Consider the following 12,901-nt stretch of genomic DNA (forward strand, 5'->3'; position numbering starts at 1 on the left):
CCATATGAGGCGACACCAAACTGCTGGTAAAATAATGTTAATTCCTTTGTTTTACGATGATTTAGCTTAAAACAGGATTTCCACGAAAACGGCCGTTTCTCCTACACAGAGTTATTGTTCTTCTATTTCCGCTTTTTACGGCTAACTTTGTCTAACTTCACGAGCCTAAACTGATTAGGAAAATGAAAACGGGTAGAAAAACAATAAATTTACTCTCGGAAACGATATCTATAGCTGACCTGATTTAGCGATGAGGCAGCCATTTTGTTTTAATCAAACTTCATATCGGAATATTACTAGCAGGACAAGGAATGTATCCTGTCTGCACGTGACGTCTTTTGACCAATAGAAATGCAAGAAACTTGTAGAAGGCGAGATATGGAAAAATATTGACGTTTCAAGTTCCATTGAAACTTAACAGAGTTTTAAAGATGGGTATGTAATAATTGGATATAAACAGCAGCGAAATGGAAAATCAAATAGTACTGAAAAAAAGCAATCTGTTATATTTATCGTCAACTTTATTCTACGAAAATTTCATTACAGTCCGTTGAAAAGTAGTAGGCGGCACATAATACCTTTATCACACACAATTAAAATAAAAATAGCCCACTATACTTCACAGACACGACGAAAGACTATATTACTTCATGTCAATATGAGGCATGCAAAAATTGTAGACAGTTTGAAAACAAAAACAGATAAAACAACAATGAATAACAAAGCTAAACTATCAATACAGTCATATTTCGCTTTTCTTTTCATCAGCCAATAAAACATGCGTTCCGTATCTTTTTAGCTGGCTATCTCCTTGAAGTAAATAAGTGAAACTTAGAAACATTGTTAACATAATTTCTGTTATAATATATTTGAACAGTTCACGTTATAAAGAACTGCATTGTTTGTGTAGAATCTGTATATCTATTGCTTGTAAAGACTTCTAGCGAAAGAGCAGCATTGTAGTTCTGTCGGCAATGTGGGGACCGCTTTTAGGAATGTGGTTTTGGGCAGCTTTGGTTGGGGCTGCGGCTGGTTAGGCAGCGGGGCTAGGGGCTTGTTGATTGCTTGTTAAGGTTCATTTTCTGGCGGTTTGGACTAGAGAGGACTAGAGATATGATAGGGATGGTTGGTTTAGGGGAGAATGTGACACTTGTTAAGGTAGAATGATGGTGGGGGGGGGGGGGGGGGGTTGTTTTTGGGGGCGAATTTTGGATTGGGTGGTTGGGGCCGGCTGTGTGGTCGGGACTGTTTCTTTGTTTTTGTTTTGGGAACAGTTTTTTGACGCTGGTTGATGGGAGACTGGTAGGGTCCTTATTTGGGGCTGCTTGTAGGGGACTGTTAGGGAAGTACTGTTAATGAGGGCTGGTTAGGTACGGCTTGTTTCTTTGTTTTTATAGTAAAATTGAAAATATACATCTTTATACATGCACTGAACAAACTGTTATATTTACATAGAAATAAGTAAATGTATACCACCAAATGGAAAATACACCGAACAAACTATTGCATCTACGTAACATACAAAAAAATGAACATCACAAATTAATATCGGCATATAACACATTATTACATCTACATAAAACATTAAAGTGTGTTCAACACAAATTACAAAATGCATTGCCATCTGTAAACCACCATATAGATGCAGCTGAGACATTCTAGCTGAACAGCGAGTAGTGTGATAATGAAACTTTGAAGTAGATTATACTTGGTTTCTTGTTGTTTACAGTGTGCTTTCATGTAGCGATCTGCTATTCTCGCGTCTGTTCTGCTTGCTCACATTAGCTTGTGTTATTCCAATACATTCCTTTTATAGATTAACAAATACAGCAAATCGACGGATGCACAGTTGAAGAAAAACTTTGTTGAAAGGAACATATTATAATATGGGGAGTCGACAAGGCATGACAACGGCTGACCAAGGACAATAAGACATACTCATGTTCTATAATCAAAATAAAGTTTCAGGTAGATTTGTGAAGAAATCACTTTAATGTACTGAATAAGTAAGCATGATGAATTGGTAGTTTATTATATACAAGGAGGCATTGCCTTGCATGAAGAACTCATTGATTATGTCAAGAAAGTATGATCGTCCTTGTAATTAAAATTTGCATGTTAAACGTAACGAAGCATAATATCATTTTGTTCGCGATTGTCCTCTAAAGTTTGAGTTTGCAAATATAATTTATCAGATATTGTATAATCGTTTATATTACTGATAATGCAGCGAGTGTCTTCCCCGTAGTCCGAGATATCAAATATAATTTATCAAATATCTTATTTTTATGTTACTGAATATGTTACTTTTGTTGAAGAGGGTAATGAAATCAAAATACCCAGTATTTTTCTACGGTAAAGTTGACATGGATTTTATCAAAGATTATAAAGTTTGTTCTTACTATAGACATGCATAAATCATGTGGCAAGTTATGGATTTTTCTTAGTGTAAACGCAGGTTACAAATCATTATATACATGAACGAAGCTATTATTTCGAAATATGCCAGATCTAAATAAAATTACTAGCATTAATCGTCAGAGAAGCGTGTAAAAGCGAATAAATAGTCTGATGCACTGTAAGTTCATGGAATTCATTCAATATCTATGTAAAAGAATTCCGCCTATTCGTAAGCCGAGTCTGCTCAGACTTTTTTTGGTTGCATTCTATGCACATTACAAACTATAATAACAGTATAATGTGTAAATGCCTCGTAATTGAAATCAGTGGTGTTATATTTTCTGGTCCTTTGGATCAAGGGTTCCATTCAGTATCTATGCAATACATTCCGTTTAAACCAGTGCTAGGGAGGCATTAGGGTGTTCAACTATCCATTATCTCTCATGAACGGACTCAGTCGAACCAGGTTTGCTATTTATATATTATTTTGCATGGTTGCATGGACCTTCTATAGCTTTTATAACAAATAACAATGAACAAATAAATCAATATAATAAAAATGAGATTGATAGTCTACTTCTTACTGAACTTGTTAACCACTGTTTTGATTACATTAGGCTTGTCGCAATTGTGAGGCCTCAAATTGTACTTAAATAATGTTGAGTTGAAAATGTTTCCTAGTTTTCCTTTATTTATCTGAATTGAAGGAGAGTACTTTAAAGGTAAAGACATTCATGCAAGTAAAAGAACTTGATGATAACTCTTTAAAACGTTGACTAAAACAAGTATGTCTTTCTGAGTTTACATTGACTTCAAACATAAGTAGTTAAAATTTACGTTTATGGAAGTATAACCGTTGTTAGTCACCATATAGAGGTGAATCAAGATCTGTCTGCTGACTCACCAATATGCGAAACACTTCAGTAATTGAATAAAACATATCGTCGCGCTATGGGCACGTGGTTTATAACGACCAATGAAAATGACTTTACAAACTGCTTGCCGCCTTTAAATTTTAGAACAGGGCGATTTTGAGGGCACTTCACTGCTTGATTCTTTCTAAGATTTATCTCGGCATATTTTTTTCTTAACAAAGAAACAGAGGAGAATGGGCATGGTATGTGGAACATTTAATAATTACTTATATTTACCTTTAGAACCTTATTGAATTAATCTCGATTTCTTAGACGAACCAGAGCTTGTGTATGAAGTTGTACATTTATGACATTAGCAAGCTCGAATTCTGCGCCTTCTGTATTAAGTCTGCCTTTTGGTATTTAATGCTTTGCTTTATTGATTGAGTTTATTTGAATAAGTTAATATCGAACAGCCGCAGTTTACTTTACATCTGGACTTGCTGTCTGTAACGTAAAAAGAACGTAAAAAGTTTCTCAGCAGATGCTAAAAAATTGTAAAGAATCAAAATGAAATGCTGTGATTGATTTAGTGTTCATTTCTAGGAAACATTTCAATTTTACAGACATCGTACTGTTAAAATCAAGATAAGCAGTACGTTCCCATTACTGTTCGTGCTCATGTATAAATAATCACATAAACATACATAAAAGAGATTTTGAACATACGACGATTTTTGTATCAAAGAAATACCTGACCGAATGCTTAAAAATATTCTCTGTTCAGTAGCGTGACGCGTGTTTTTTCAGTTATTGAAGTTATTTGATGATTGTATAAAAAGTCAGAAAAAAAATCTTTGAAAGTTTTACGCTGATTTTTTAAAGTGATGAACGGCCTTTTTTAAAATGTGTAGCGGGTTTTTTGCCCTTAACTCTTACTGTAACATTGGTAAAGACAATTTAATCATTTCATCTCCAGACAGATATATTGAATGCTTTAGAAGTTGTAAATATAGCCACGAAGTTGTTATTGATCTGTGTTTTACGAGGTAATCTTTTTTAAACCTGGTTTGCTTTATAATACGTAGTAGATATATTTATTGGTAGTCTAGTAATGTAACTTGTCAATGATAAGCTGGGTACAAAGCTTGTTTTAATGATAGCATAATTGGAAAAACAAATTATTATTCCAGGAGGATTTCAAGAAAGTTGTCGCGGTTGTTCTAGCTGTCTTCTCGGTAGCAACAGCTCTTCCCGAGGTAAGAATCGTAATCTACATTTTGCAACAATTAAACTTCATAAATCTTGTAAAGCAGCAATTAGAGTTTTGCCTATATGTTAAATATTAAAAGAAGAACATTTCTGAAATTCGGCATACGTTATAAAGACATTTGAATAAAAGTAAGCAGTAATAAATAAGCCATAGTGTAATATATATTAGTTACAATGGTGAACATGGAACGTGAATCGAAATCGTCTCTTCAAGATTTCTCTTTTGATTTCAGCAAACATTTATCTGTTTAAGAAATGAAGCAGACCCATTACACTTCAAGTGTATCCATTCATTTTCAATACAATGTGTGTGTACATATTTGTTCGGCTAATCTGAAATAATTTATTATGAAAAATACGTTAAACGATTTCACATATCTTTTTTGATAGTTTCACAGATTTGAAACTCACTATGGACAAAATACCATTGCAGTTGAGAAAGTTGAAATTGACAGGGACGAACAGTATGCCATTGTCACCGTGACTGCACTTTCAGGAACAATCATACCTACAGTCAATTTCCACGACTTTGCTGCAGTATGTCGTGTTAGATGAATATAAAGATTCCTTGTACTGTTTGATTTATTCAGTATTTTACCGTTTAATGTTAACCGAGTTTTAAAGAGAAATCGTTTATGGATTTAATTTAAGAAATTATAATGAAAAAAAAATTATTCACAACATTACGTTTTGCATGGAAGTTATCAATGTAGGACAACTTGTATATATTCATATTAACTTTTTTTATTTTACGTCTTCTATCATAATAATGGTGTCCAATTATAATAGAATGTTTATTGTGTAGGGCTACACTGCGATTAAAGACGACAAGCGTGAGAGATGTTACATACTTAAGACGGCACATACACTAGAAGAAATGATGAACAATTTTAAGCAATCAGTAGAGGTAAATATTAACCTTTTTAGTATCAACACGTTAGTTAACTATGTACAAAGGTAAATTTTGTACTTCGTACGTCTTTCTACCTTCGACAAAAAGCATGTTGTATTATTAAACTGTTCGATCAGCATTTTATTTACACCAGAATGTTTGCATATGTTTGCTTGCATATTGACATAACAATATACGTGAAATACGTGAATAACTTTGTGGTGTACATGGTTCAGTAAATATTGAAATTTGTTATTTCAGAGGAACGGATTCTTTCAAATCACACAAGAGTTTACGTGCAAATCAAAAGAATTCATCCCAAATGAAGAGCTTTCTGAGCGTTACGGAGACAGAATTGCCAATTTCTGTGATGATTACGAAGTAGTGTATAGCACTCAGAAATACCTGAAGAAAGCCAAGAGATCAGTAAAAATGTTATCAGGTGGTGCCAGTGAGTATGATTAAAACATAAATGAGATAAAACCCTTGACATACATTATATGCAATGGAATATTAATCTAGACTACAATACACCCTTTGTTGTTTTGTACACATCAGGTAAACACATTATTTCTTGCTTGTTCTTATGGGTTTTAAGTACACCTACAAAGTTAAGGACATCTAGCAATCTTCAAAAAGTCAGTAGGATCTCTTACATCATGGACAAATAGCAAAAGAAAATTAAAGTTTTCGGACCTATTCATGTAATAGTTCATATTTCATTTTAATACTGCAAGATGTGTTGATATAATCTACATTGTAATAGATATTCTATGCCCAAGAATTTCAGCATAATTGAAATTTTATCATAAACTTCCATTATAAAGACTTGTTTGAGGTTCAGTTTGTTTCCAGCCAGTCCAGCTAAAATTCAAGCAATTGGTCCTATCTATCCATCTTTCTTTCTTTCCCGAATTTTATCTATTTTTTCCTCGAATTTTTGTAGTATGTCATTATGTTTATCAAAGTGGTTTTTAAAAGAAATAATTTCATTATAATAGCAAACCAAGGTTAGCCTTTAAATAGAAGTATTCTCTCCATTGGTTTTGGATTGTGTTAAAGCATTTCCCTCTGACTGGAGTGCCTTCCTTACAAAGCAGTATCATTTATCGCCAAAATCTGTAGATTTTGCATTCACTCCAATCTTGGTATTGCAGACGAAAAAAAAACACCTTTCTATGTCTTATGTTGTTGAAAATATTGTCTTCTTGCTATTTTAATTGTGTAATATGTTGCTGTATACATTTGTATAGAACCATCTCTGTAAAAACAAAACATTTAAAAACAAAAACAACCTCCCCCATCCCACGAATATGGTACCTGACTTGTGTATTTGAAATACCAACTCTTAACAATTAAAAAAACTTATTTATGTAAACAAGCTCGATTTTATAAAACGAAGATAAATTTAATACTTTTCAGTGATTTGTGGCATTTGCCTCTCGCTATGGTGTGGCTAACAGAATTCGAAAGAAGCCTTATGATGGCGTGTTTTACACAAAACAGGCGTCCAAGGAAATCAAACGTACTTTTCAACAAAAGATGATTCCAGATATTTATAATAGAAATATTTAAAAGGACATGTGAAGCATAAAATTAAAATCAACGAAAAGAGCTGAAAAAACATTCATGTAATTCGTTAAAAATTCAATAACCTGTGTGCAATTACTTTAATAAATGTTTTTGGTCATAAATGTGTTTGATATTGTTCTTCATTTCATTGCAAAATATTGCTGCATAACGTGACCTTACGTGTCGTTTTATCTTTATTTAACACTGACAGTGTATTGAAAGGAAATTAAGGTTACAGACATTTATAAAGGATATCGGTTGTGTGTACTGCAATCCTTTGAATTATGTTAATTCTATATATTATAAAAAGGTCAGCATTTTAGTGTGCATATACATAGACAGCCATTTCGCGATGTCAGGCCAAACAAAAAAAAAAGACTTTATTGTAGGTTTATCCAATCGTGGTTTAAAGACATCCAAGTTCATTTTTCACTAAGGTGTTTTAAGTTTAGATATCCACTTCAATATAGAAAATCTTTATCAAAAGTGTGCATATAGTAGAGATAGTACCTAAGTTTTTCAAATCATAGGTTTGAAGTTAAAAAGCTTTGAAATGATGACAAATGTCCATATATTTCTTAAAAACAGAAATATAGACAATATTTTAACCAGAAGTGCGGAGTTATGAGCATTTAATATTTTCATGTTAACGAAACTTTTGTGATCAAGGAAATGTAACTCTTCTTGAACATGGAGAGCATAAACATCAAAGGGACATAATATAGTCAATATTTTCTAATTGGGTGCATTTGATTTAACATTCAACTTTGATCTGGATTGCTAAATACTGATCCATGATACCGTGTGCTAAAAATTTAGAACATCTGGAACAGTCTATTAACAGCAAAACTATGCTTTAGCAGAATCTAAATAGTTAAGCTCTAACTGGGACTCGAACCCAAGACCTCTCACACCTAAGGCAGACACTCTACCACTTCCCTATAACAGCAGTAGCTAATAGCTATGCAGTTTAATTGCTGGATTACATTGCGTGAACTGGAACAATAATCGGTGAACTCCGGATTATCGGCGTATTCGCTTTGTTACCTAACGGCAATTTTTGTGTAAAGAAAAAATATAATCTAATGCTGCCAACGTCATAATCGGTCAAATCTGCCCAAATTTCTCTGACGTGTTGTTCATAGTATGAACTTACTAACTGGTAGTACCAGTGAAATATTACTTACACTGAATCTTTTATATTTGCCCTTTTTGCAGCTGTCGAACGGCAAAGACGGTGAGTTTTGTCCAAATATAAGTAATTATTTTACCAGTTTTGAGAGGATTTCAATTAATGGGAAATTACAGTTACAAACTAAATACCTTTCTGCAACACATGGAGTCATTAGCATTCACTGTCAATCAGTATTATGACTAAGATCGACTGCCATTCATTCATTTCAAAGTTTCATAGACAGAGTCCGTTGTTTACATTTTTATCGTAACCGGTGCACTTGTAAAAATCACTTTAGTTTGAAAAATCAAAGTATGCGAAGAGCTATGGTACGGTCTCTACATATAGAGCTACTTTTATAAACAAGAGGGCCATGATGGCCCTATATCGCTCACCTGTTATCATTGCACTTGAGGACAAGAAGGTCCTCAGAAAAAATATCTAAGTCCAAAGGACAGGAACAACAAAGGAAAGAAATTAAACCAAAAAGAAAGAAAAAATTCTTACAAGGTACAGATATGTCAAAATACACCTAAAACGTGGAGGTACCATCCATGTTGTACCACAGAAAAGTGGTCTCGGGTTTTCCCTACGGCCAATAATAAAAAAGTTACTAAAAACAAGCTATTTATAGTAACGTAAAAGGGAAGTAATTAAAAAAACAAAATGATTGTCAGTTAACAAAAGGAGGATCTGCCAAATAAATCTGTTGACATAAATGAAATTTCAGATCAGTATCTTCATTAGTTACGGAGATATACCCATTTTAATTTGAAATAAAGGGAGGTAATTTGACATAAAATCAGTCCATAGTTATCTACTCTCATTGGCTCAGTCCAACTAATGACAATAATGAAATTTCAAAAAAGACCTATAAGTACTTACTGATATAAATCCATTTTGATTACAATCAGGGGAGGTAATCAGATATAAAATAACTCTGAAACCTACGAATGGATCTGATTTGTCATGGAATCCAAGATTTATTGTTGTTAAAGATATTTTGGAAGTTTGTATCAAATCAAACCATAAATGAAGTCTCTATATGGCTGCAAAAGCCAAAATAGCCAATTTTGGACCTTTAAGGGGCCATAACTCTGGAACCCATGAAGGAATCTGGCCAGTTCAAGAAAGGAACCAAGATCTTGTGATGATACAAGTTTTGTGCAAGATTGGTTAAAATCAAATCATAAATGAAGCTACTATTGTGCAGACAAGGTCAAAATAGTTAATTTTGGCCCTTTCAGGGGCCATAACTCTGGAATCCATTATGGGATCTGGACGGTTAAAGAAAAGAACCGAGATCTTATGGTGGCACAAGTTTTGTGCAAGTTTGATTAAATTCAAATCAAAAATGAAGCTGCTATTATGCAGACAAGGTCAAAATAGCTAATTCTGGCCCTTTCAGGGGCCATAACTCTGGAACCCATAATGGAATCTGGCCAATTCAAGAAAAGAACCAAGATCATATGGTGATACAAGTTGTGTACAAGTTTGGTTAAAATAAAATCAAAAATGAAGCTGCTATTGTGCAGACAAGGTCAAAATAGCTAATGCTGGCCCTATCAGGGGCCATAACTCTGGAACCCATAATGGAAACTGACCAGTTCAAGAAAAGAACCAAGATCTTATGGTGATACAAGTTGTGTGCCAGTTCGGTAAAAATCAAATCAAAAATAAAGCTGCTATTGTGCAGACAAGGTCAAAATACATGTAGCTAATTTTGGCCATTTCAGGGGTCATAACTCTGAAACCTATAATGGGATCTGGCCAGTTCAAGAAAGGAACCGAGATCTTATGGTGATACAAGTTGTGTGCAAGTTTGGTTAAAATAAAATTATAAATGAAACCATTATCGTGCAGACAAGAAATTGTTGACGCTCGGACGCACGAGACGGACGGACGGACGCACGGACGGACTGACGACGGACGAAGGATGATCACAAAAGCTCACCTTGTCACTATGTGACAGGTGAGCTAATAAAATTATTTTAGAGACGTAAATCTGATATTTCTATTTAAACACGAACTTAAGTACTATTTGCTTAAGTAAATTTCTTATTCCTATACTTTGTTTCCTGTAAAGTTCAGGGTAATTGTGTTTTGATCTATGAAATACTAATAAATGGTACTGATATAGATATAAAAGCAAACAATGAAGACGCAAAAAGGGAAAAACAAGCTTTGAAAAAACGGACTTAGCTAAGCAATTACTTATGGTTTTTAGGTGAAATTGGGACCAGTTGTTTAGTGGTAGAACACATTTAAACTGTGTTTATCTATAATCAATGTATACAGTGTCTGCTATTTCAAACCTTGTTCATAGTGCTGTTAATACACATAAACTTGTTAATTTATGTTATTAATATCATAAACCATATCAAGTAGTTACCTGCCATTTAGATCTAATATATTTTTAAACAGTTCATCTTCAAACACACTTACCCCGTATGTTTATAGGCATTCATAGGAAAATGCCCACTAACACCTACGTTTTTAAGAGAGAGCAAGGTAAGGTTTTTGTGAAAGCTAGGAAGCGGCAAGTTTGTAACGTTACTCTTCGGCTATCAATATCCGCATTTTACTTCAACGACATTTGGAAGTCGAAACTCATGGTACGAGGGGCGTTCAATATGTAATGTTACTCTGTTTGTAGTTCCGTAACCGCTGGTTATTTTTTAATGCGGTTTTCGGCACCTTATAGAGCAATTTATTGGGAACACAATGCTATATAAATTATAAAAACCGGCAAGTTCAAAGTAAAAATATAATCACTTTAGTGAGGTGTACTCAGGTATACTGGACCATAATTATAATTTAGGTTTGTCCTGGGCATCCAGCCTCAGAAAAATAGAATAACTTGTAAGATAAAAAAAAATATAATTTTTTTACGAGGTACAGCAATTTGTGATGCGTTTGCCCTTGTTTTAAACTATTCATTGCACTTTTAATTTTACAACACAACTAAAAATTCTTTTTACAACACAACTAAAAAATCTAAACTCGAGGTTGATTCCATCTGTAATGGGTATAGAGAGCGATTCATCAAAGTTGTAAGAACTAGCTTCGGAATCGAGAATTAAAATACTAGAATCAACTTAAAATACAAGAATTTTTTAAACGATGATTATCACGCCTGACAAAATTGCAAAGGCTTATTGTACTCACCTTATCATTTTTCGAGTAAAAATATACACACTCAAGTTAAAACTGTTATAAACTTTTTTATTCTAGTTTTCATATTTTTTGTGAAGATCATGATTTATCTGTTTAAACTGAAAATTGAACTATAGTTCTAGTTGTTGAATAGTAGAACCAAGGAATTGCATATTACAATCTCCATATTTTGGACATAAAATTGTTTAGTATACCCGAGTACACCTCACTCAAATAATTATATTTTTACTTTGAATCTACCAATTTTTACAGTTGATATAACATCGTGTTGCCAATAAATTGCTCTATAAATGTGCCGAAAACCGCATCAAAAATAACAAGCGGTTACTGAACTACATACAGAGTAACATTACATATTGAACGCCCCTCGTATAGTAATTTACGCGCGGCATCCTTTGGTATATATAGTTCTAATTCAGAAGGTGTCTTTCGGCTATTTGTCTATAGGGATATGACTGTATCGCATTTTGTACTCCATAAAAAAAATTGAAAACCAGCCGAATTAACAATTAGTAAGGAACATAGTCATACATGTAAAACAGTACAGGTTATATAGAGGTAATTCGGTGAACAAATATGTTTCTGTGGTGTAGTCGCTTAACAACTATCTTTCTTTTCGTTTCTTGATTGCTCGGTTGTCTTGTGGAAAATGAGTTTACGACTAGGCTGACACAACTGATCTAAAGTGACTAAATGTTATGAGAAACAAAGAACATTTGATTGGTACTTTGTTTAGGTTATTTCTCTTACATGGTATATCAAGTAGAGTGTTCTTCTTTTCTGTCGCCATAGGTTTTTTTGTGTGTTTGTAACATCCCAGCCATCATTCGCATTGTGTCGGTCGATTCTTTGTACAGTGAACAATATATGATAGAAAAAGTCGGGTATACACCATAACAACAAATGCGGAATACATTTTGTCAATCTCTATAGGTTTTCATTTTTTCCCATAGATCACAGAACCACGAGACCGGTTTCGCTGCACTATAGTCTTTTTGAAATGTTAAGTGTTAAAAAGCAATTACTTAAATTTGGTATTTGTATCACTTATTCTGACAAAGTTTACATTTTAACACTAACGAAAAACACGAATATCCAATCAATTACCATGTCATATACGAGCTGTCTGCACAATATACTTTATCAGCATTACTTGCATTCTTAATTGCTTCACTCGTACTATAGCTAAATTTTAGATTTTAAAGATCTATTTTAATAAAATCTATTGTCATGAATTATCTTTTTTTAAACTATACAGAACGTAATAAAGCAAATTATAACGAACGCGGTTTGCTTCGCGAAAACAAATATTACAAATCTAAAATAATGAAACCGTTTGCATGTTCAAGAGAATTGTAAAAAAAACGTACACATTTTAGTGTTAATTTTTGTCATAAAGATGTTTCACATCTATTTGAAACATTCCTTTTAAAGGTATTTGAAGCTCTGCATAATTTCAAAGCTAGGTACAGGAGTAATAAGAGATTCGAGCTGCAGTCCTATAGAATCGAAAACCAACAACCTACCAGCTGAAGTAATGAAACGACTTGTACAATTTGA

General features: G+C 33.4%; 1 protein-coding gene across 1 annotated transcript; it reads left to right on the plus strand.

Moving 5' to 3' along the window:
* The first annotated feature begins 3,426 nt into the window (after positions 1-3,426).
* LOC123532640 (uncharacterized) lies at positions 3,427-7,112 on the plus strand. Its single transcript, XM_045314111.2, has 6 exons — positions 3,427-3,517; positions 4,448-4,513; positions 4,917-5,063; positions 5,332-5,433; positions 5,680-5,869; positions 6,841-7,112. Exons 1-6 carry the CDS (start codon positions 3,509-3,511, stop codon positions 6,876-6,878), a joined length of 552 nt encoding a protein of 183 aa, XP_045170046.2. The 5' UTR covers positions 3,427-3,508; the 3' UTR covers positions 6,879-7,112.
* Positions 7,113-12,901: the final 5,789 nt, after the last annotated feature.

The sequence above is a fragment of the Mercenaria mercenaria genome, chromosome 11 (genome assembly GCF_021730395.1).
Source record: "Mercenaria mercenaria strain notata chromosome 11, MADL_Memer_1, whole genome shotgun sequence".
NCBI classification, from domain to species: Eukaryota; Metazoa; Mollusca; class Bivalvia; order Venerida; family Veneridae; genus Mercenaria; species Mercenaria mercenaria.